Raw genomic sequence first — 25,365 nt, forward strand, 5'->3', positions numbered from 1 at the left:
ATGCGCATGCGTAATGACACTTGAATTTGTGCGAAAGAGCGTTAGAAGAAATGTGAAGGAGAGGTGATGTTACCAATGGATTATCTAATTCACTTTGAGCTAGAAGAAAGAAAAATAGTCATATTGAAAAACTGCTTTAAGCTTATAAAAGATTAAAAAAGTATTAATATTCTGGACTTTCCAATTTCTTTAACTATGAGTTGATTGATTACAGTCTTTATTACATGACTGTAGCTATGTGTTGCGAAACATAGTGTTTGTGACTGTGAGACTTCAGCCGTGCGTTATTAAAATTAAATATTACGACCGACGTCAGTGTCTTGTATTTGCAAGATCCTACGTCAACGTAACTTTGTCACGTAATGGTAAGTTGTGTAACTTATTAATACTAATACCAGTAACGAGCGATGTGAAAGATGTGGGTATGATGTATTTTTGTTTGGCAAAACAAACTAATGGGTGCTGCACATTAGCTAAAAAATCATTTCTATCAGTTTTACCAGAATTAGTGTGGGGTAAAGACTAGTACTAGATATTTGTAGAGTGAATAGGAAAAGGGCAAAAGAGGTGTTATTATTATTAATAATGGAGTCCAGTTAAACTGTATTTTGTTACATGGGCATTTGCAATTTATTATTTACATATACTGATAAAGATTATTGATAGTAGCCTGATAAGTAAACTATAAGTTTATGGATGGCATTGAACTGTCGTATTTCTGCTCTAGCTGCATTTGAAGGTATTGAGGAGCTACAGAATGATTTAATTAAACATGTATTTGACAAAAGACATTTAATTGTAGTAAGCTCAAAGCAACGCATTTGAGTTGTCATAATTTGGATCACATGTTTAATATGTGTATTGGAGAATAGCGTATGTATGAGTGAAGAAAATATTACCATAATGATGAATAAACCTATCAAGCCACTGAACTTGAAGTAGTTCTCTGTTGCTTTAAATTTTAGTGAAGCCAATGGACGTATTGATTTCTAATTAAAAGAGGTAGTTATTTCAATACATATCGCTAGTTAGGCCTTACTTATTTGGATTGTTGTGTACAGTTATGTTTTTTTAACTGAAAATGATACTGACTTGGCTGGAAAAGTTTAGAAAAGGGGCTAATAAGATTTTTTGGAGGTGAAAGAGTTATGAGGTTAGCTTAAGATTTATTAATTATTCTTCTAGATAATGAATAATGAGATCATACCAATGCTCACAGCATTATCTGGTGTATCAATAAGATTGAGGCCTCTTGGTTTATTTGTGCTATATTCTGAAGATAGTAGGATAAGAAACCACCTGTTTAGTATTTGGGAAAGATTGGTTGGACATCAGTTAAGAAAGTTATTTTTATAACAGGGTAATTGACTTGCTTGTAACATTGGTGAGGCAGATGTTACTATATGATTCATGAAAATAAATGATAGGTTTAAGGTTTTCTTTTTCAAGGGAGGGTGTGAAAAGGCAACTTTGAAAAACCAAATGGTCCATTCTTACATGTATGTAATGTTTACACCATTGCTTAATTGTGTCTGGAGTTTTAAATCTCAAATATTAGAACTTATAAAATATTATTACTATGTTATAATTAAAAAATATAAATGTGAACTATCATTATCTGTTGTGGCTTCCAAGTTACTTTTAGTTTTGATGTCTACTTTAAAGCTGAAAAAGTGATTGAGGCTCGAGTCTTACTTCATTTAACAAACTTTTGTTTTGATAAAATGTTATAAAAGTAGTACAGTTTAAAATCTGTGTTATTTGTAACTTCTTAGTTATTGTCTGACAGTTTTCAGCCAGCTGAGCTTAAGGCAATTGTAATTATAAGTGTTGTTTTGGATTTATTTTGTTGGGGTTGTATTATCTATATATACATGATTGTAATTTAGTATAGCTGATAACATAATTGTTTCAAGATCGAAGTCTATTATTTGATTGTAATATATCTTTACATCATATAATCGTACTATTCACATGAATGTTTTTTTATATTACTTGATTAATTTTTTTAATAAACTTTCTAACAAAGTAAAAAATTTAATTTTTCTCTAACAGATGCCAAATTTCAAATAAATCTTGAGGTGAGGCACTCGTAATCAGGTGGAGTAGGTGTCTGTGTTGGATAGGTATTTATTGCTGTGCTAATAATCTGCTTATAAAGATATTAAAGACTTGTTCACTTGTTGCTAAAGGTTTATGATTGTAATTAAAACCTTCATCATGAGTGAATATGACTTTGACGACAACAGCCGTGAGTTTGATGCTGATCGGGACTCCGATGAAGGTAAGTTAATTTGGAAATTACATGAAACAAAAAGATGGTAAAAGTAACAAAAAAGGTAAACTTGTATGTTTCATGTAAAATGCCTCATCACTCTGTTTGATTTAGACTGTATATTTCCAGACCACAGATTTTTTCTAGTACTCATGAGAGCTATAAGTTGTAAATTGTCGAGTCTTACCACTATTTTGAAGTACATTTAGGGTTAGCTGAAACAGTTTACTTCCCTTCCCCACAAATTATTTTAATATTCATCATTTAAAGTATTTTGTATAATTTAGTATTAGTAGTTTTATCTTTTGCATGGAAAAATAATCACTATTAAAATTTATTTTTGTAATACAAAATATTAAAAAAAATGTACTTTTGAATTAACTTTAGGTACTTCTTGAATTAATTTGATATATACTGTAAACATTTTGATTTCAAATTTATGGGTGTTATTGTGTTTTTGCTTTTATCTAGTTCTTAATTTGTGTATTTTTTATCTTTTCTTAGAATGGCACAGTTTAAAATTTTTTTCAGTGTTCAAATTTATTCATATTAATAGGTATTTATTCAATCTTTTCATGTCTGAGATTAGTAATTAACATTATCTCAGAAGCATAGTTAAAATAGCATTAATAGTAATCTGTCGTAGAAGTGTATTTAAGATAGTAGTAATTATTAGCTATTCACTTTAAAGTATGTTTTAAATAATAATGTTGAATACTTATTAGACACTGAAGATGCCAGCGAGACTGATATGGCAAAACAAGAACAAGAATACACAGAAATCAAAGAACAGTAGGTAGAATCTGATCTCCAGTGATACTGTTGTCATATTCCAAGTTATCTTGTATCATGTATTTTCTTTTAGCAAACCTGATGATACTATGTGTAATGAAGGCATGCTGATAAATCCGGTTTTCACAAATATTCTATTTTCATCTTTTTCTAACAAGTATTTTACAATTTGAACTGTTTGTTAATAACTGGTTCCTCTAAACATCTTCCTCAGTGTTATTATTCCAATATTTTGGATTTTTTCTAAATAATATATACTAAACTGATACTTAAATATGTGCAGATTTTATGTAAAATGATTTATTTTTAAATTATTAACAGAAAAACTTTGAAATAAATGAAATCATGTTTTTTCATTACTTTGTGAGATTTCAAATCTATTGTATCTAAAAAGTACACAACATTAAATAACATGATCAAGTGCAATGATAACAAAAAAGGCATACTTGAGTAAGGAAGTATATTATGTTAAAATAATAATAGAAAGCAAACAATGATTTATAAACGCAAGGAAAAGTTTTGTTGATGGTTGAACGTAGAACATATTTTGACAGAATATTGGTCTGTCTTCTTAAGGTATGATCAATACTGAATAGAAGGTTTATATATATACCATCAATAAAACTCTTCCTTATACCTGTATTTATAAATTAGTTGCTTGCTTGCTTATTCAAAATGGCTTATTTATGTAATTATTTTGGAAGTTGTTCCTTTTGTTCACTTCCTATATGCACCATTACTAGTGTGATTATCTTGTTCTGTGAGTGTAACATAGTTGCTTCATCATATGCAATAGCCTCAGCTGGCTTAATAAAGATGACAGTTTTGGAGACTGTTTAATAATACAGAAAGACAACAAACAAAGGACAGTTTATGAACACTGGAGAGGTGACATTCACTTACTAATCAGCAACAAGGACAGTTAGTATACTGGACATAAGTATGTACGCTAACTTATTTTAAGCATTAAACTCGGGCACTGGTAGGTTAAAACATACATAATAGTATCTGAAAAAAAACATAATAATGAAAACCTATTGACTTCTCTCCTAATTTAACAGTTAAGTATTTATATATCACCACTCAGAATATGTTGGTTTCACATGTTTATGATAATTTGCATAACTGTATGCGACAATAAATACCTTGTACATCCTGTGTCATATGACCTTTTGAGTTACATAATACACTGAAATTCAAGCTCAGACAAAATGATTGCACAAAGTGTAAATAGGATATGAAATATGTAAGCTTTTAATATAAATAATGGGTAATGCAATAAGTGTGTAATTGTGTGATAATATAAGTAATGATCATGTGCCAAAAGATGCCTATATTTGTAGGGAAAAAATAACACTAACTTCTTTACACTTGTTAAGTTGTTTTTACTATCCTTATTGTTCTATTTACCTATGATTGTATATTACCACTGACACACTTATTATTTATACACAACATTGTCTGATAAGTTAATTAGTTTCTTTTTTTTTTTATTAATTGCTGTTCTCACGTTTTGTTTGTTGTGAGTATTACTACTTTGTTGCCTACATGTTAAGTGTCTTTAAATACCATTATCTATATCATTCTCCTGAACAGTTGAATCTTAATCAAAAAAAGGTAAGAATTTAGTGGTAGCTAGGTACAATCTGACTTGTTAATTAATTACTCTTACAAGAGAGTAGCATCTGCTTTAGGGCTCTAATGAGGGGTGGTTATGATCTTTGTTCAAAACACATTACTGAAAGAAGGTTTCAACTTTTGATAGTACCAATTTGCGTAATTACTAGTGATGTCACTGTAACTGCTGTTTTGTATTTGATCAAATATCCTTTTATTTTACAGTTAATACATATAAATCAAATAAAACATGCATGTAGTTTACAATGTTTATATACACTATTAATTAATGTTCTTATGTTTTATATAAAAAATGTTTATGTACATGTATTTAATGGCTACATACACTAAACTTGCATTGCAAGAGACCATGTTGCATCCAAATGAAAGCACTGCAGATGACTTAAGCAAAGTAAATCTACATTTAACTACTACCATTCAAAGCAGGTTAACCTTTTCCATATAGATTACAGATCAAAGACCACACACACACACACACACACACACACACACACACACACACACACACACACACACACAGTGTGTATATTTTTGTCACAGCAAAGCCACAGCAAAGTATCTTTTGTGTTCAGAGAGGGAAAGCAAACTTTGTAAAACTTATTTTAACTCAAAAACAAGCTGAACAAAAAAAATGCTGCATCAACTGACAGAATACTAGGGTACAAGCTACAATGTGGGATTATGAAATGTACCCTAGGGTTTTGAGATGATTGAAAAAGTAGAACCCACACCAGCTATCAGTCTTATCCTCCATTTGCCGTTCTCACATAAGAAGTAAAGAATAGAAATTAGGAGAGCGAGATATTGGTGCTCAAGCCCATAATGTCCCACATCTATATTGCCCTTCACTGCCTGCAGACAGTTGTGAGAAAGTGACTGCTCTCCAAAGTGAATAATTAATATTAAATAAATAAGGTACTACCATTTGGGGTAAGTTAGGTAAAAACTTGCCTCTTGATGTTAGCATTCCAGCCCCCAGTATGGTAGAAATGCACTAATTGACAGCACAGCATGAAGTGTCCCATCCAGTTGTCCAAACTAGTATATCTCCCAACCACCATCCATTCATCAAGACTACTGTGACTGTCAGGGTCTAAACAAACCTTCATATGCAGCAAGGTGTATATCCTTGTCTGTATCCCCACTACTATGTGGGTCCTACTTCTTCAGTCACCTCCAAAATCTAGGGTACATTTTATAATCCCACATTGTAGCTTGTATTTTGGGATCTTTTCAGTTGATGTAGCATTTTTTGTTTAATTTGTTTTTGTTTTGGCTTGTTTTTTGGGTTAAAATAACTAATTATGTAGTTGGTCAGAGGTTTGGATTTGCTGTTTTTGTTGCAGTCCTTCCTTATGAGTTTACTCATCCATTAAAATGTAATTATTTTCACTAAAATACACACACACACACACACCTAAAGGCCGTGTCATATTTGTTGCTTTACATTCAAAATTTTATTGAACTACTATTTTATGCCATTAGGTTTAGCATCAAACTGTAGATTATAATTGAGATTTCTATATTATAGCTTATTTAATTTCTTAACTTAAAAATAAATGTTGAACACACCTAAACATTGATTTTTGTGTGTCATGTGGTATGTTGAATGCAGCAATATTTTAAATTAGATGTTTTTGATGTCAAAATACAAAATCTGTGGTTTTGTACAAATTAGGAATTCAGATTACTAATATTGAAAAGCTAGAATATAAAATGAGAACACACTAGCTTTTATTTTTGCTGAGATATCACATGTACTGAATCAAACACAGTGATGCCCCATTTACATCTTTCTGTTTTTGAAAATGGTTCCATATATACACTTACTTTAATATATGACAAGAATAAACAATCAAAAGCTTTCAAGGCAAACCTTCATGCTGTTGAGTCTTTTGCCTGTTTGAAATTTACTATTTACTTCTTTAGACCTGAGTACAGTTTAGTTGCTAAACTTGATAAATTATAATGGAATTATGATATCAGTACAGTAATTTATGATTTTTTGGTTATTCAAAGGTATCTGTGAAACCTAAAATATTTTGTTTTTAATCTTCCATGTGAGAAATATCTTCAGGCTTAGAAACTTACGACAAGCATCAACCAAATGCAAAAGTCACAACTAGAATAGATAATTGTTTTTACTTCTTTATTTACCTTTAAAAACTTATTTGTAAACTAAATATAAACTAATATATAACTAAAATGTGACTATTTTATAAAATACTAGTCCACTAAAACAGTCAAGACAAGTAGCATTATGTTATTGTAACTTCTGTGATGTTAGGCAGCAGCAATGGCTGAAAGGTCAATATCATAAAAATAATAAATATATGTAAATATATAATGTTATGACCTTTAAGCTATTTAGACTAAACATTTGTTTTTTCAAGTTAATTTGTAGTCATTCTAGAAAGAAAAAAGCACAGTTTATATTTCCTGTTTTTGTATGGTGGTTATGAGATCGATCAAACCTACTGAATATGTACAGCAATTCTAATTTGATTCTGAAGATGACAGATCAAATATTTCTTAAAAAACATTTGATAATTATCTGAAGGTTATAAAGATTTCAGATGTGAAATTTGAAAATTTTCTGATACATAAAAGTATTTTTAATTTTAAATTGAAACTTACTCTGCATGTTGGATAGTCAATATATTGAAAGAAAATCTTTAATTAAAAAGTAGTAATACTTAATTTGAAAACCTGATATTTTGTGTACAAAAGCCTTAACATTTACCAGTAGCCTGCAATAATTTGTAAATGTACATTTACACTGTCAAAAATCATAGTATAATTACTTTCATGTGGTTATGAGCTGGGTGGATTCCAGAGTTAATAGTCTTTTTAACATAAAATTATTTGTTAGTTAAACATACCTAATAAACATGATTACAAATAAACTGCAAAACAGAACAGAGTAACATTAACAGTTTGTTTATAAAATAAATGTAGACATTGAATTATTATTAAAAGTTACAAGAGAAAGTGTTATCAGTAACTGTTTTTAACATTATTGATAATTAATTAATGCGTGCCTCAGGGGAAGGGAGCATAGAATTATACAGATGTTCCTTTCTCAATGTCAAAATTATCGGTGTTAACATGTATTTTATGTTTCATATTTATTGTAGCATAACACTTATCTTACATTGTATAAACTAGACATTCAATATATTTTATTGCAGGAATATAGCCACTCAACATATCCCCACCCTGTGCTTTGTCATAATAATCTGATCCAATGTATAGAAGGAAACACTACATATAATGATTAAATATTTATCATGCCTTCAACTATCTCAAATTTATTGTATCCCCTATGTCTGAAGGTAATCACTCCAAAGGCCAATTTCCCTGTCAGAAAAATAAAAGTGGCTGAAGATGATTCCGAACCTGTCAGAATTTGTTTGCACCCTAGTCCTATCATTTTCAACATTAATACAGAAAAAGATGTGATGTCTCAACAAGCCCTCTCTGGCTCATCTTTTTCCAGAGAAAACAATTTTGGATATCTTAATCTGTTTTTGTATTACAACCTTTCTGTTCAAGGTATCCTCCTGATTGTCCTTTTTTGAACTCTTTCCAAATATTAAATGTCTTTCTAAAGATATAACACCCAAGACTGAACACGCTACTTTAAATGTGGCCACACCAGTGACTTGCACAATGAAAATATAATCAAAAGTAGGTAAAACAGAAAAATTAATGATAGAATATTTTTGTTTGTGACATCTAATGTGTGAGTACTATTGAAACATTTCAAATAATTTGTAAGAGAAAACTGATGCTGTATGAATGTTGCTTGATGAATGTTAGAACTTATTCAAATTCTAGGTTAGCAATTGAACCTTTGATCATAGCTTTAATTAACCTAAGAAAAAAACTTGCATGTACACCTCCATCTTTTTTTCCTAGCTTGTTTGAATTCTATAAACCCTAGTTTTTTTGTTTTTGGTAAGTAGAAAATAACAGCTACTTTTTACAGCTCAACTTTTATTTTCAACACTGTGAATCAGTCCATTAAGATATCTTTTGTGAGTTTGTCTCTGATCTAATTATGAGTTGTACTGAATTAAAATTATTTGACTCTTCTACTGCCATGGAAAATTTGAATTTTCTACTACCATAAAAAAAAAAGGAATCTGCTTTCAAACTTACCAAAGTTTATCAATTTCAGATAAATCATGAAATTCTAAAATGTTTCTTTTTAGTTCTTATTGCATGCCAAAGATATAAGCCTGGCATTAATAAATTTTTTAATGTATAAACATGGCATTTCAAGATTTAACTTTTTCCATGAAAAAATACATTCTGAGGAAAGTTTTTTGTTTCTTTTGCTTATCTCAAATTTCTGGTTTTCTTGTGTTCGTTTATGAGGTTTGAAGGTCAATAAGTAAAACATGGTTAATAAGTTGATGCTTCTTCAGGGAGAATAGATGAGTAAACAGGGGTGATATGAAAGAGATTGTTATAGTTCTACTCAAGGTGTTAAACTGAAAGAGTCTGAAATAGGATTAAGGCTATTTAACTCTCATTCATATCTTGATACAGATACTCTTAACTGTTCAGCCACCAGGGCTTCAGACTTCAAACAGAATACTCTCTTGATGAGGAGAAGCCCACTTGAAATAAAAATATATCTTAGAATGGCTGGTATGGATATTAACATTTTTATTGATAAGGAGAGAACAACATTTCGACCTTCCTAGGCCATTTTAACCTGAAGATGACCTAGGAAGGTCAAAACGTTTTTCTCTCCTTATCAATAAATGTGTTAATACCCATACCAGCCATTCTGAGATAGAGAGTACTCTCTATTTAGTTTATTAAAAAATTTCTGAACATATATTGCTTATTTCAGAATGTACCAGGACAAGTTGGCTAACTTGAAAAAGCAACTTCAGCAACTGCAAGACGAGACTCATCCAGAGTATTTGCGTAGATTGAAAAAATTAGAGCAAGCTTACCAAGAAAGATTGTTTTTGAATGAAGCTTTCCAGTGTTATGAGGTGATTTTGTAGTTTGAGTATTAATATATTTTTTAATGATGCAAGTCATGAAACTGATTTAATAAAATTTCATAAGAAGTTAGTTAAGATGTTAAGTAAAAATTAACTTGCCACTTCTAATTTTTATCTCATAGTTCCTTGAAGATAAACAACATAATAGAATATGTTAAATCTAAGAAAAATAAGCTTAATATAAATAATAACTTTGAAAAACTTAAACTGTGTTTTAATTTTTTTATATTTAACTTTATTATCACAGTATTCTTGGTAGATATCCTAGTTATTTCTTTATAAATTACATGGACTTTTATGAATTACTACTTCATTTCTAGTTCACATTAAAATTGTGTCTCATTCATTTTCTGTTACTCATCTTTTGAGTAGTAACCTACCATATCATTATGCTGATCAGTACACTGCATGAAATACAGTTCTGGTTGTATATTTTGAATATATGAACAAAACCATCAGAGAAAAATAGTAAAAAAAAATGGCAGAAATTCACTCACCATTTTCGTGTAACTTCACTTGAGAACTTTTGCATGTGGTGTTTACTCTTCTCTACCTTTAGTTTAGTGAATTGGTCATCTTTATCTTAATGCATTTAACATTGTCACCACTAAAAGTTTCAGTAACAAAATAAGGAACAATATTGTCAGATTATTGTATTTTTATTGATATTATAACTGTGTATGAGAAAAACAAATTGCATTTCACCCAGTTTGTATTCTGAAAAAAGTAATTAATTATTTGTTACTTGGTTTCTTACCAAAGTGCCAATTCATTTTGTATGTTTTAATTGTTTCATGTCTGAAAGAATGTTCAGGCTGTGTTTCAGATATCAAAGTAATAGCACTTCACCAGCTTTCTTGAACAAGTTATTGACAACTTGTACTTTGGTTTTTCTTGAGATTTGGTGCAGGAACTACATAATTTTGCAGAACAAAATCACATCCTGTTTGTAGTTGCATGATTCAATATGAGTTTGCTTTTTCTACTGATATTGTCATGGATGTGCATATAGTTCATAACTTTTCTTATTGTTACAACTCTTTGAACTCCACTCAAGCAACAAACTATGTTATTACAAAATATAATTTATCATTTTGCGATATTTTTGTAAAGGTCAACTAACAAAGTTCTTCTGACTGCACTTTTGAAACCAAGTCTCAAGCAGGAAACTCTCCATTCTTACCATTATAATATTCTGTGCTGATGCAAGGTTCATCTTCATGCCAACAAAATATATATGTAGATTTTCCATATACCATACTAAAGTAGTTATAGTTTAGTAAGAACATAGTAAGTTAGAATGTAAAGATATCCATTTTCTTCAAGATTTAAATCTATAACTCGCAGGTTACATTAGTGCTGTAGAATCAGATACATGTGGCTGTGAAGCAGGCAGTTCTCCATCCTGACTATTACATAGTAAAATCCTATTTTGGATTTTGGTGTAGATTAAACAGATCAAATGGAGTACATCCTGACTATTACATAGTGAAATCCTGTTTTTGGTTTTGCAATATATTGAATGAGTCAAAGTAGAATACATCTTGACCATTTCATAGTGAAATTCTATTTTTGATTTTGGTATAGATCGAACGGGTTGAAGCAGAATACATCAGTGAAAAAAAAGCTGCCGTTTGGGAGTTTGAAGACAAAAAAGTTGAATTGCGTGAAAATCTAATAGCTGAACTGGAGGAAAAGAAAAGAATTATAGAAAATGAAAGAAGCAACATAGAACTAACAGGAGGCAAATCATTTTACTGTAACTTAGCTTTCTAAAAAGAATTATAGATAATCAAAAAAGCAACTTAGAATTAACATAATGCAAATTCCCTAACTAAAACAATTCTAAGTTTCTTAATCCAAAAATAATTTAACATTAGAAGCAACAATTTAAAGTGCTGTATTAATTTCATTTAAGACTTACCACTTAAGATTTACCAGTTTTATCATGAGTTGAAAATGTTTATTTGACAATAAAAGATCGACTGTTAAAGCATAATGCCAATAGTTATTAAGATTATTGATAACCTTATATCCAGTGCAAATTTGTTTGTTAAAAATAACTTGTTGGAAAAGTTAAGACATTAAATACTTAATTACATGTTGTTAAACCACTTAATGAACATTTTTGTTAACCCTTTCTTTATAGGTCACATGTCAAAGACCATGTTATTGCATTTGTTGACTTGCAGTGAAAATTTTATTAAACTACTATTTTATGAATTTATGTCTAAATTTGGAATGAAATCGTATACTACAATTCAAACTTTGATATTATATATGAATTAATTTCTTAATTAAAAAGTAAATATTAAAATACCACATCTCAATACAAATTTTAGTCAGTCACATGGTATATTAAATGTAGCACTGTTTAAAATTAGATGTTTGTGATGTCAAAATACCAAGTCTATAATTTTCTATACATTAGGAACTCAAATTAATAATATTGACAAGTAAGATTATAAAATAATAACCTCATATCTTTTTATTTTTCTGAGATATGGCTTATATACTGAACCAAACATGGTAGCTCCATGCAACTCTCCATTTTTTTTAAATGGTCCTTTATATACTCTTGCTACAGTATATGACGTGAATAACCAATCAACAGCTTAGAATGTTCACAGAGTTGTTTTATTAGCTATTTTAATCTTTGAAAAGACTACCACATTCTTTTAATCCAAGGTTTCAATGAGGTAGGGTGTGTCTTTAGTCTGCTTAAAGTTTCATTTGTTTAATATAAATACATCTTAGTTACTAAGCTTAATAAATTATGGTGGAAAACTGTGGTATCAATGTAGTTATTTGTGATTTTTGGTTATACAACTTTATATATAAAACCTAAAAAAAATATATTCTCCATATGTGAAGGTTGTAGCAACAAGAGATAAGTGTTTGCTTTACTTTTTGATTTATTGTTCTATATTTTAAGAAAAATAAGTTTAATAATTTATTTCTAAATAGTAATAATCTACATACACATATAACGTATAATAATTGAAATGGACTGTAATACAAAATACTAATTTCACTACAACACAGTTAAGACTGAGAGGACTAAAGGTCAGTTTTTTTTATATCACTGGATGTATAACATGAGTGCCCATGCACTGCATCAATGCAAGTTATGTAATGTTAGCTTAGAATAGAAAATAATAAACATGTATGTAAATATATAGCATTATGACACTTAAGCTACTTAGACCAAACATTTGTGTTTTCATGTTATAAACATATAGTCATTCTTGCACAAAAAAAGCATAATTTATATGTATTTCCATTTTTTTCATGAGGTTGGTTTAGTGACAGATCCCACTTAGAGTAGAGAAGACAACATAAAATATGAAGTCTTACTGAAAACAAATGTATGAGATATATTTAGGTTTTAAACATTACTCAATACTGGAGATTTTTGGGATGAAAAGTAGTTTTTTACTCATAACATGAAATCACTTTGCATTCAGAGTAATAACAAAACAGACTCTGTTTTTACAAACAAATCTTTAGTAAAATATATTTCATTAAAAAATCTTAATTTTGTGTGCAAAATAATTGTAACCTTTACTAAAAGTCAATCAAATGCTATGAAGATACACATGCTGATTCAAAGGTTATGGTGTAAATACTTAACGTGGTAATATGTAGACAAACTTGTGTGTATTATGTCCATAATGAAATGGTTAAATGAGTGTTAGTTATTTTATCTACATGACATTTAGTTTCTGCATAAACAATTATGTGGTTAAAGTGTTCAATTTTTGTGCATAGTTACTGTTATCATATCTCATGTTAATCTTTTATTTTGCTTTCACAATGTAATATTTGTTTTACAGTTGCTATTTTATTTATGTAAATATACAATTTTGTGGTAATTTTAAGATGTCAAACTAAAACCAATCATAAGTAGGCTCACATATACAAGGTTAACCTCTTCAATTTTGTTTGATTTACTCTTAAAATTATAAATATCTAAGAATTCAGTGTTTTATAAGAGATAAACTGAAAAATGCATTGAGGCTCAGGTTACGTAAAATATCATTGATGCCAGATAGCTCAGGTTTTAGTTTGTTGTCAGTTGCATTGATCATGTCTGATCTTTTCACTCACAATGAGTTTTACACTCCTACCTGGTATCATTACAGGGATAAATAACTTATTCTCACTTTGCCTGTGCAGAAGAAAGGTCTGCCTTAAAAAATGCTTGATTATAGGGTTTTTAACATCTTTTATCATAATTTTGTAATTACGTGTAATTACATGTTTTAATATATACATAAGACAGTCATGGTTTTGTCATTACCTGTACATGTGCACACATACACGTAAGAAGTCAGTTTTGTCATTGGATATACATGTACACATTTTTATATGAGTTGGTTTTGTCATTACAATATAAAACAAAAAACACGTATACATACAAGTCATAGTTTTGTCATTAAATATGTAAAAGTGTGTGTACATGTATATCTAATGATAAAATTATAACACACACACATACATACATACATACATGTGTCATAGTTTTAAAATAATTTTGTTCACTAACAACTGTAAAATTTAGTAATATAAGTTATGCAGGAATACAAGAAAGTAGAACAGTAAGATCATGAGCTAGTTATTATTGTTGTTTTGAATTAAGCACAAAGCTAACAATGGGCTATCTGCTCTGCCCACCATGGGTATTGAAACCCAGATTGTAGTGGTGTAAGTTTGCAGACATACAGCTGTGCCACTGGGGGTGCTAGCTAGGTATGAACACTCTTGAAAATGATTAAATGAAGCAGGTACATGGTTGTGGTGATTGACTGTGAAGAGGTTAACAAAGTGAGAAGTGTTTGTTTTATTTTTGTAGGGAATAAATATAACAAATTTTACCTTGTGATTTTGATTATTTAGTAATAGTTTCTATATTATGTTAATTTTTTTAATAATTAATATATTGATGTAAAATAAAACATCCATGATTCATCAGGTACTCCTATAAGTGCTTATAAGAAAATTTTTAAAATTATTGTAATCTCTCATTTTGTCAGTATTTGTAAACCATTTAAGCTAATAACTTTGTTTCCAAAATATACAACTGTTTGTACTTTAGTATTTGCTTATTTAAGTAATGATACCTAGAAAGAACTTGTTTAGTTTATTATTACAGACTCTATTGAAGTCAAGCCAGTAACAACAAGAAAATTACGTAGAAGACCAAATGAACCTCTTCCTGTACCAGAGAAAAGGAGGAAAGCCTCACCTGATATCTTTTTTTTTGCTTAATTTACAAAATCAACTATTCTGAACTATGAAATATTAAAATTTATTAGGATTTAATACTAATTTAACTGGAAAAAAAGTAAAATAACATTTTTTTTTACTTTATTAAAACTTAAATATTTTAGTGAAGTTAAAATTATTTGGATGTTTTAAAGTCTTTTGATCAATTCAACCTAAAGATTGACCTTTACAGTTTTCATACTGTAATTTCTAATATGTTTTGTGTATTTTCATGAAATTTTGCAAGTTTTCACTAATCATAAAGTTTTTTTGGACACAAACAGAATTTTTAATTAACTATCAGTGGTCTGTACCTATTTAACCTCAGCCCTTTAGTACACTGGTACCCAGAACAGAATTTGTCCATAACCAATGGTTCACTGCTAAGCTGGATTTCCATCAGCAGTATCAGTGACTATTGTATGCCTTCAGGGTCTGTGGAGGCTCAGCTCCAAAAATTGCTGGACATGTGATAACCTTAACCCTGGACCCATTTGTGCTACAGGTCATTGACTCAGGATTAGTGATTCAGTTCAAATCTTCACTAAGATTATCTACATAACCTGTGGGATTTCTGTCTTGCTCAGATCCTTGGGATTGGGAACATAGAACTTAGGCTATCAGAGTTTGGTTGCTCATGGAGTAGCAAGAGAGTCATGCTGTTTCTTCCAGGGTTTTATTCCTGCTGGCTTTTGGGCCTAAGGACATATGAGGCTAGTTCCAGTTGTCAATCTTTTTCATCTGTATCAATTCCTAGATTTGTAAGTTTTCATTAGTTATTCATTCCTGAATATGAGTTTATATTTGTTACTGAGATTGTGGATGTCCAAGTTCATTGTAGCCAACTACTATCTGCACAATGTGATAGTAGTGGAGTCCCACCACAATCTGCTTTTTCTTTGTGTGTGTGTGTGTGTGTGTGTGTGTGTGTGTGTGTGTGCACAGTTCAGGGTTTTCACTTACACACTAACTTTGGCTTCACATGGGTTCTGCCAAATCATACAAGTTTCTTCTTATCACCTCTATTCCATGGACGATTAATTAGTGCTGACACCACCTTATCAATTCTAATAGCATCACACCCTGATTCTACTTTAAAAATTAACCAAGGCAAGTTTAATTCTTAGAACTGAGACATGTATTCTTGCTCCAATTCAGTATATTACCAGTCTGGTAATTTTTTCCAATATGGCTAATTCCCATAAACTCATGCTGTGGAACAGGAAACTAGACCTGTACCTTCTTCTACTGCAAGGATAGTTCTTTCCCTTCTGAGAATGTGGACATTGCCCAAATCCCTCATGCCTTTGGAATGAGATCCTTTTAATGGTCTTTGTGTGACCAAGGGATCATAAACATTGATTCACTGAATTCCCCAGTTTCCTTAGTCAGGATCATTTTTTGATTTCAACAGGTTTTTTAAGTTGGGACATCACTGAGATATGAGTCCCTCTGCCACTGTCTTGTCCAGAGTTTCATTTCTTCATGAATGCCTCACTTGTGGGTGGGGATGCATCTGCCAACAGTCAATAATTTGAGAGTCAACACACGGACAATGAGGTTTTCCTTCACAATGTTTTTACCTTGTTTTTCTTCAAAAGGCAATACTGCATGATCTGGGCTAATTAAGGGGCAAATCATCAGGCTTTACTCAAACAATTCTGTGGTGTGGTCTCATATTTCTCATTGAGGAGGCACTTGGTCCAGAGCTCTTTGTTTTTGAATCTTAAAGCTTTTGCGGGTCTACTACTATCATATCGCCCTACTAGCTTACCATGTTCCATGGATGACAACTTCAGTAGCTGATCAATTTTCTCGACCCAAACAGATTCTAACAAGGGAATAGATGCTTTATCACAAGGTTTTATTGGATTGGTTCTCATTTTGCTACTGTGATTTGTGGGTTTCATTGAAATATACAATTACTGGCAATTTGATCTTCAGTATCTTATCTTTGGACTTTGGCAAAGGATGGGATGGGATTATAACACTAGGTTTTTCTTCTAATTCATATATTACCTAAAATACTAACTATGATTTATTCCAACCTATTGTTGGATCTTGTTGATAGCACTGGATTGGCCACTACACCCTGGTTCTGCTTCTACAGTACCTTCAGGAATTTGCATTTCTTCTTGGGCCATCTCTGTGATCTGGCATGTTTCACCTTGCTACCCCAAAGCTCAGTCTTCAGGCACTAAGGTTGCCATGTATCTGTCTCAGTCTTTACTTGGTCCTGCTATAGACAGTGGAAATGACACACATATCAGCAATTGTGTATGGAGAAGAGGGTGAACCTGCCTCAATCAAAAGTGTCAACCATAACTCGTTTTTTGGCAAGGGATTTTGCATCTTGCCAACTGCCCTTTATTGGCAGCCTTATTTACCTTTGATACTTACATCAAAATATTATTTGATCCTCAATACGCTCCAAATTCCTCAATTTGTTGTGGTTTCTTTGTCCAAAATGACTACTCCAGTTACCTAACTTGTATACTAAGGTTATGTTACATGCACTTTCTCAACACCTGTTTGTGACCTGGTTCTTATATACCATGTATCAACTTTACATGAAGGTTAATTTTTAGTTGTTGCTGATCTACAGACATTGCTGGTTGAGGTGGTTTGTACTGTTTGTCCACAAACTGCTTTTTGATTCTACCTATGTCCTAAACCCAGTTCTTTGTACCAAAGACACTCAAACAGTTCCATGCCCAATCACTTTTCAGTTGTTGTCATGTTCATTGAGGATCTTGAAGGTTTTGTTGCTCACACTAATGCCTTTATAGATACTGAATAGTTGCATTTTCATTTTGTGCTCTCTTTGAAAGCAAGTAACCTTCTGTAAGTCATGTCTAACCAAGTTTGTCACATTTCTATGTCATTAGCAGCTTGGTTGAATTGCCTGCTAGAGGACATTATGTGGATTGCTATGTTAACCTCCCACAATACTTTTACCTTCCATTGTTTTCATGATCTGACAGTATCTTCTTTTGAGGGGTTTTTTCTACACCACCTTGTATAATCCATTGGATTATACAGATGGGTAGGTATTTCCATTGCTATCTATCAGGGTCCCTTATCTTGTTTTCACAGGATCCTACTCTCTGAGGAGTGTTGCCCAGACAGGTGTGCTTTTATAAAACCAGTTCTGCACTAGAACAACTAATTCAATATACTTTATCTAGGTTCTGATAGGCACTGTAGAAATGAGTGTTCTATAAAACCATCTAGAGGCTGACTTGTCATTATTACTGTAGTATGCTGGACTGTCATAAATAAAGCATACAGGGAACCAACCCGTCCCTGTTAATCATTGGATTTAATAGATTTGGTGTTTTGCTTGTTTGTTTTTTAAATATTTAAGGAACTTGGTTCCCTTATTGCACTGTTTTCAAATCACTGATTATCAGAAATTTCCAATGCACATTCCCACCCAGATTCTACTAGAGGAGCTAGTGACTTTTTGCCACACCCATTTTCCAGTCACTGGTGTAGTAGGTGCAGGCTTTTCATACAATTAATTCCTCTATTCTTGAAGTTAGGGGCCATCCTACCATGCTCCCTGAATGTCTTTTTTCTAAACATTAGTAAAAGTGGTACCAGCTCTTAAATGAGCCCACTTGTAATACCAATTCTGATTTAATGCTCAACTATCTAGTTGGGGCTGTACGTGGCCCTTCTTTTTGAAAGTATGAAAGTATTACTGTGAAATATGTTGAGCTACCTCCTGTATGAAAACTGTTAGATTTCTCTGGTTTGTTACAGCTTCAAGATAATTAAATAATAATACCAAACAAAATATCTTTTAAGTTAGTTTTAATTAATTTTATAAATTATTTTCATTTATTTTTAATTTTCTTTAATGTTTCTACCTCAGCTTAACTATCTTTTGGATGAAAATGACATTTTAGAAGACTTAAAGATTCTTAATAAAGTATGTTTGATATTATTTTGTATATTGAAATTGATAATTTTGTAGATGTTTAGATGGAATGGGTAATCATAATTATTGTTATATTCAGGCAAAAATTGAGCTCTTAGTGGTCTTAATAATTGTACGTGTCTGATTATTTAAAGATGTGACTGTCTATTGTTAAATTTTTATTTCCATTTAAAAAATAACTCAGCTGGTTTCATTACAATTTATAGAATCATGATAGAGATTTCTTCATTATATACCTATACTTCAGTTATTTTTTACTTACAGGGTAAACTTTCCCCTGTTGGATCAAAACAAGAAGGTGAGTTCATGGAACAACTTTGTAGTCAAAACATATGAAGAAAATATTGTGATTTGATTTTGTCTGTTCATAGTTATTTTAGTCAGTAATTTAAATTACTTTTTTTCAATATTGTTCATGAATGTACCTATTGTTCCATATTTTTTGTATTCTTAAAAAAATTATTGCTGAAATTTTACCAAACTAGAAACCATGAAGCTAAAAAGAAAGTTCAGTGAAAACCATGCTCTGTTGAGGTGTATACAGCTGTATGTCATGTCGACAAATATTTTTTAATTAGTAGTTTAAATGATAAAGCAAGATTATCATAAAAAGAGAATACATTTATTGGAGAATTAAAGCAAAAATGTTAAATGTTTTGTTTAATATAACTACAGACAAAGTTTAAATACCAGTGTATAGAACATATAAACTATTTACATTAATGTAGAGTGAATGAAGGTAGTATGAGAAGTAATTTATGCTTCTACAACATAGTAAATAGATGTAACTCGTAAAGAAAAATACATTGGGAAGTTGAAAAAGCTTAGGAAAAATCACAGAACTGAAAATTTTTTAAGAAATTCCTTAGATATTATTTTTATTCTTGAAAATATTTTAAAATTGTGTTTAGCAAGATAAGTAAACTTTTGTCTGAGACTGAGTAAATTTATTGAGTATGGCAGATGACAGCAAAATATTCAGAAGACCCAAGTCAGTATTTATATTGTTGTTAGATTTTATCATATTCAAGTAATGCTTAGAGACAAAATAATTCACTTTTTATTGAAAAGAAACTATTTGGCAGATACAGATTTATTTCAATCAAGATTATTATTTGTAAAAATATTTATAGCTAGCCTGACTTGATGCCACATTAATGAATTTGGTTATAAATCATTGATAAAACATTTTTTTCAACTTTTCAGTTTAAGATTTATAGCTGGAAGTCTTCACTACTGTTATGTTTTTGATACTTTATTAATATGTTAATTAGTATGTAAACTCAAACTGATTGTATATATTAAATAGTACTTTTTTTTCCTGATCCTCAATTTTTTAAAAAAATAAACATTCTCAGATGAGAAATCATAATTTTAATATTTTTGGAGAATTGTATGAAATAATTTTGGAAATGTTTCCATAAAGGAAATTGTACAAAATGCAAATCAAATTCATAATTCTTAAAGTAAAAAACTAAGTAACATTTAACATTTTCTTCCTAAGTTTCATGCACTTTGGTAATGTTGTCTCTGATGAGAAGGTAAAAAAATCAGTGGATTTTAGTGACATCCTTACAATCCAGAAAAGATTATTCTCAAGATAAGCCATCATTGTTAGGTTTTGAATAGGGCTGAAATCCTTACAGTTGACGCTTGTGACTTGTTTGTGATAAATGTCAATAATAAATAGAAAGCACACACTTGTTTAAAATAATGTATATTCATACAGTTTTTTTTGTTTGTTTGTTTTTAATTTAAAATTATTATACATTTCAGGTAATGAAACTGTGTCACATTGTGATCACTCAGGATCAGCAGTTGAAGCAAAAATTGAAGACGGGAAACTATATTATGAAAAAAAATGGTGAGAAGTTTTGATTAAGAATAAGCTTAAGGCTACAAAGCTTAAAAAGTTACTGTTTATTTGAGATTTTGTTTTGAGATTATCTCTTGTAGTTTTATGCATTTTGGAGGGTTAGTCACCAGTGCATAGGTAAGTTTATAATAAGCAGTTTTAACTGATAAATCACTTCATTATGTTTGCACTCAAGGCTTTAAACCAAATATATGACTGGTTAACAAGAACTTTATGCAAATGAAACTTTAGGATTGTTTTTGAAATCTTTATTTTTTATTCTTTTGTAATTTCAAAACTGCATTATAAAACACTGAAAGCTTATTACATAAAAGGATTTGTGGAAATTAATTGTAGTAACTGAACACTTCCTAGAATATTATTGTAATACCTTATCTTTACTTGTAAGTGATATGTTTTGTTCGCATAATGCCTCAGCAGCCTTGAAGAAAGAATTGCTGAACATTGAAGCAACTATTTAGTTTGTCTAATGTGTGTTCAATAGTAGCTGACTGAACCAAATGATTTGTAATCATTCTGATTTTTCTGATATTATTTAGCCTATAAACAAGTAACATTCTTCACTATGGTGCTTATGTGTAATGTTTAGTATGTCTAACTTGTGAATTTTATGTTAATATTATAAACAGCCTGAGGAGAATACAAATAACTGCTTATCTTCATACTGTTCTTAAACAAACACTTGGATACACTTTCTTGAGATTAAAGACATAAGAGTAATGAATATTGGACTTGTCTACTTGGAATAGTTGAGTTATTCTAAGCAGTGTTTCATTTTTGTCCCTTTAGGTATTTTCGAGGTCAACCAGTTTTTATTGAAAACAAAGATGTTGGCAAGTTTAATGCTGTTATTTCCACTGTAGCTTCCTCAGAAGTGAGAATTATTTTGTTTACTTCAAAAGAAAAGTTTTCAAGTTAATTTTTGACAGAATTGTAAATATCCAACTATATCTAGTTTAATGTATTTCCAAACATTTTGTTAATCCTTCTATAGTTTTGAATGTTTATTATAAAAGTAATTTCAGAACTTATTATGACCAAAAAGAAGATACTAAAACCTAGGTGATAGACATTTAAAATCTGATCATCACAGTTTTTTCAATTCTAATCCTATTTGTAAATTTAGAATAAATGAAATTTGTGATATTCACTACAAAATCAGTTTATTTTTTATAAAAGCTAAAACCTAAAATTTCCAAGTGTACATAAGTTGCTATTCTAACCACCAATAACCAGTAAGGATTGAAGCTTGAACTTTCATAGTATGATTATTAAAATATCCTATTTATGGTGTGAAAAAGCATTAAGTACAAACTCGGGTATAAATATTTTAGTATTCTTATACATGTTTCTATTCTTTGTATTTATGTAATTTTAGTTGTTTTTATTTTCTTTCAGATTTGGGTTAAGAGAGTTCCAGAAAATAGCAAATTAAGAATTCATTTGTCCCAGTTCCAAAAAGGAAAATATTCTATTAGACGAAGGACACCATGAAAACAAGCTGTTACAAAATTTATTACAACAAATATAAAGTAGAAATTGCTACCTATGCCCACTGTTGTGTGCAGTCAAAAAGGAAAGCTGTCTGAAAGTAACATGAGCACATCCACACACCATTTTGTGAAAACCTCACAGAATTATCTATTTTACCAGAACATAAGGTAGCTTTACTTGTCATTTACTTTATTTCAAAGGTATATAAATTTTAAACAAAATTTTGGTTGTATACACTTTTGCTTATGAAGTTTGTTTTAATGGAAACTTGTTTTATGAAATAGTTTCTGGTTAATGATTGTTCTTCCCTTCATTGTCTTGAAGTTAAAGTACACTTATTGTTATTAATTCACGGCATCTGTAAATGTTGAACGAGATTATGGTTCTTCAGTTGTTTCTTATAAGTAATGTACTTTTCCCCTAATGTTACTGAATGTAACAATTTAAAAATCTCTCTGTAAAGAAGGAATCCTACCTGTTTTACATATTAACGTACATATTATTTGAAAATAATGAAATGATTTAAAATTAATTATATTCCAAATAATACTGTATCAATATCTTAGTGTTATAATCTGTTACTTTATAATAAATAATATTTATTCCTTATTGCAAGAAAATTGTAGTTATTTTCTAACTGTCACATGAAAAGTTAGACATTCTTAACATTTTTTAAGCATGGTTTATGCAAATTCCAAGAAAAATAATTTTCAGTGTATTTTCACATTTATTCTTTAAAAATAGCCTGATGTTAACAACTAATGACTATCAACTATGATAAATACATAATAACAGTATTAGAAATTATCTTACTGGATTTGGGGAGCAAAGTAGCAAGTAATATAGGACATTGACCAGAGACTAGTACAAATTATTTAAAGAAAAAAAGAAATAATTTAAGAAACATTAGATAAATGGTTGAAAAATGAAAACCTGAAAAGAAACCAACATAGGATATGAAATAAGGGTTAAATATATATAGTTAATACAATAGTAAGTACTAAACAATACTAGCAGGAAAGTGAAACTTAATATGAAAATTGAAGTGAATAACATATGATTTTTATAGAAAACTTTGGCTGGTCAGTACTCGAGATTCTACTGATAATAGCATCAGTGCTAGATTGACAAGAGAAAATATGCTGATGTGATAGTAATGTTTCAAACTAAACTTTTATTTCCAGTGTTAAGTATAATATTTGTTATTCTATAAAAATATGCTTTGATTATGCATTGCTAGTATATTAACATTTAATGCAAAGTGTAAAATTTAACTACAAAACTTTTTTGGTGCATAAAACGACAAAACTAAACTCTCTGCCATAAATACTGGGAAAACCTCTACCTATAGAACAGAATGGTTCTCACTTCGTGTTTGTACAAAGTATGCATTTGTATGTTACAGAAAACAACAACAATGAAAATACCTGAGGGCTCATGTAGTATGAAGGCATACACTGTATTTTTTTTTTCCCATCTAATTTTAGTACTGAAAGTTTAAAAAGAATTTTCTTATTCTAAGTCTGTGCAGTTTCCACATAACGTGGTCCAGAAAATTGTTAAATTCATTTTGTTCTAACTTTCTATGTCCCTTTGTCACTCACTGTACATATAATCTAATCAGGAATGGATTAAGAGTCTACAAGGCCTGGAGCTGAAAACCTCCAATGGGTCTATCCACACTACTTCATAATACAAGCAAATAAAGTAGCTATTCATGCTTTAGATCTACCAAACTATCATCAGATTAATAGTATTTCTGGAAATGCTTTTAATTATTAATAACAAAGTTTGTAGTTAAGCACAAAGCTATCTGTGCTTTACCCACTACAGTTATTGTAAGCTGGTTTCCAGTGTTATAAATCTGCCAAAATGCCACTATTCCACTGATAGAGAAAGCTTATGATACAACATGGAGATATAGCATCTTGCAAGACCTACACTTACACGGATTGTGTGGCAAGTTGCCACTTTTTATTAAGCATTTTTTTAATGAACCACTGATTCCAGGTCTGTTTGGGCTCAAAACTTTCCCATTTTTTCCCACAGAAATTTGGAGTCCCTCAGGGCTGTGTTCTGTATGTCACACTTCATTATAAAGATTAATGCCATCAGTGAACAGCTACCCCTACAGTTGCAAATGGTCTTTTTGTTGATGACTTTTACCTTTCATGTCAGCCATCAAATATGAGGTTTATTGAGCAGCAGCTACAAACTGCAATCAATCAGATACTGAAATGGATCACAGGAAATAGTTTTCAGCTTTCTCTCTCTAAAACTGTTTGTGTACATTTCTGCTGCCAGCAGGGTATTCATCCAGTTCCAGAACTTCATTGATGATGCTGTACTTCCTGTCATCCCTAGGCAAAGTTCTTAGGTCTTATATTTGACTGTAAATTAAACTTTATTTCCCATATCAAGCACTTTCATGTCAACTGTGTAAAAGCACTGAACATCCTCCATGTCCTCTCTTCCACCTTTTGGGGAGTGGATCGATACTTCATGCTTAAAATTTATCGTGCCCTTATCCGATTCAAACTTATGGTTTATGTTTCTACCAGAACCTCAGCACTGAAAATGTTGTATCCTATCCACCATTAGGAGCTTTGGCTTTCCACTGGGGCCTTTCATACTTCTCCAGTCCCCCTCGGTGTGGATTCCTGTACATGGTGAGGGGTACTTCTCAGGGAAGGTTCTGTTCGTTCAGGTTACCTCCTCTGGGATCTAAACATCCACCCACGTATTTGCCGTGCATGGTGACCTGTGAAGGGGAGGAGAGGATTCTGGTGGTTGAGGAGTCCAACCCTAACACACCATTTTGGCCTTGAATTCCTGTAGACAGGCAGCCCTTGGGTGGTTCTCCTCGAGTCAATCGGCTGGTCAACTTGGGCTATAGTCAACTAAGTACCAGTGTTAGAAGTTCTCAGTGGGTGTTGTGGACATTGTGTCTGATGCTGGTGTTTGGGTATAGTGCTCATGATACCCTGGCATTGCTGCAGTGTCCTTGCTTGACATTGTAGTGCAACCCCTCATAGAGCTACATGGTGAG

General features: G+C 30.8%; 1 protein-coding gene across 13 annotated transcripts; it reads left to right on the forward strand.

Moving 5' to 3' along the window:
- On the forward strand, positions 1–22,936 carry LOC143240684 (sin3 histone deacetylase corepressor complex component SDS3). Of its 13 annotated transcripts, none has more exons than XM_076483517.1 (11): positions 1–365; positions 2,056–2,284; positions 3,001–3,071; positions 9,573–9,720; positions 11,320–11,476; positions 14,888–14,983; positions 18,876–18,937; positions 19,211–19,244; positions 20,723–20,810; positions 21,612–21,696; positions 22,221–22,936. In XM_076483517.1, the coding sequence occupies exons 2-11, from the start codon at positions 2,231–2,233 to the stop codon at positions 22,314–22,316; spliced, it is 891 nt and encodes a 296-aa protein (XP_076339632.1). In that variant the 5' UTR covers positions 1–365; positions 2,056–2,230; the 3' UTR covers positions 22,317–22,936. The 13 variants fall into 13 exon arrangements, with proteins under 13 accessions (XP_076339632.1, XP_076339628.1, XP_076339629.1 ...); XM_076483513.1 differs by having other exon boundaries at positions 15–365; positions 3,001–3,067; XM_076483514.1 differs by having other exon boundaries at positions 21–365; positions 11,320–11,491.
- The last annotated feature ends 2,429 nt before the right edge of the window (positions 22,937–25,365 follow it).

The sequence above is a fragment of the Tachypleus tridentatus genome, chromosome 13 (assembly GCF_004210375.1).
Source record: "Tachypleus tridentatus isolate NWPU-2018 chromosome 13, ASM421037v1, whole genome shotgun sequence".
NCBI classification, from domain to species: Eukaryota; Metazoa; Arthropoda; class Merostomata; order Xiphosura; family Limulidae; genus Tachypleus; species Tachypleus tridentatus.

Bases quoted from the DNA above. Each gene is read 5' to 3' on its own strand.
- LOC143240684 (XM_076483508.1), top strand. From the start codon at position 2,197: ATGATTGTAATTAAAACCTTCATCATGAGTGAATATGACTTTGACGAC. The intron at 2,285-3,000 runs GTAAGTTAATTT...AATACTTATTAG, and splicing joins TGATCGGGACTCCGATGAAG to ACACTGAAGATGCCAGCGAG. The intron at 14,984-18,875 runs ATATCTTTTTTT...TAATGTTTCTAC, and splicing joins AAGGAGGAAAGCCTCACCTG to CTCAGCTTAACTATCTTTTG.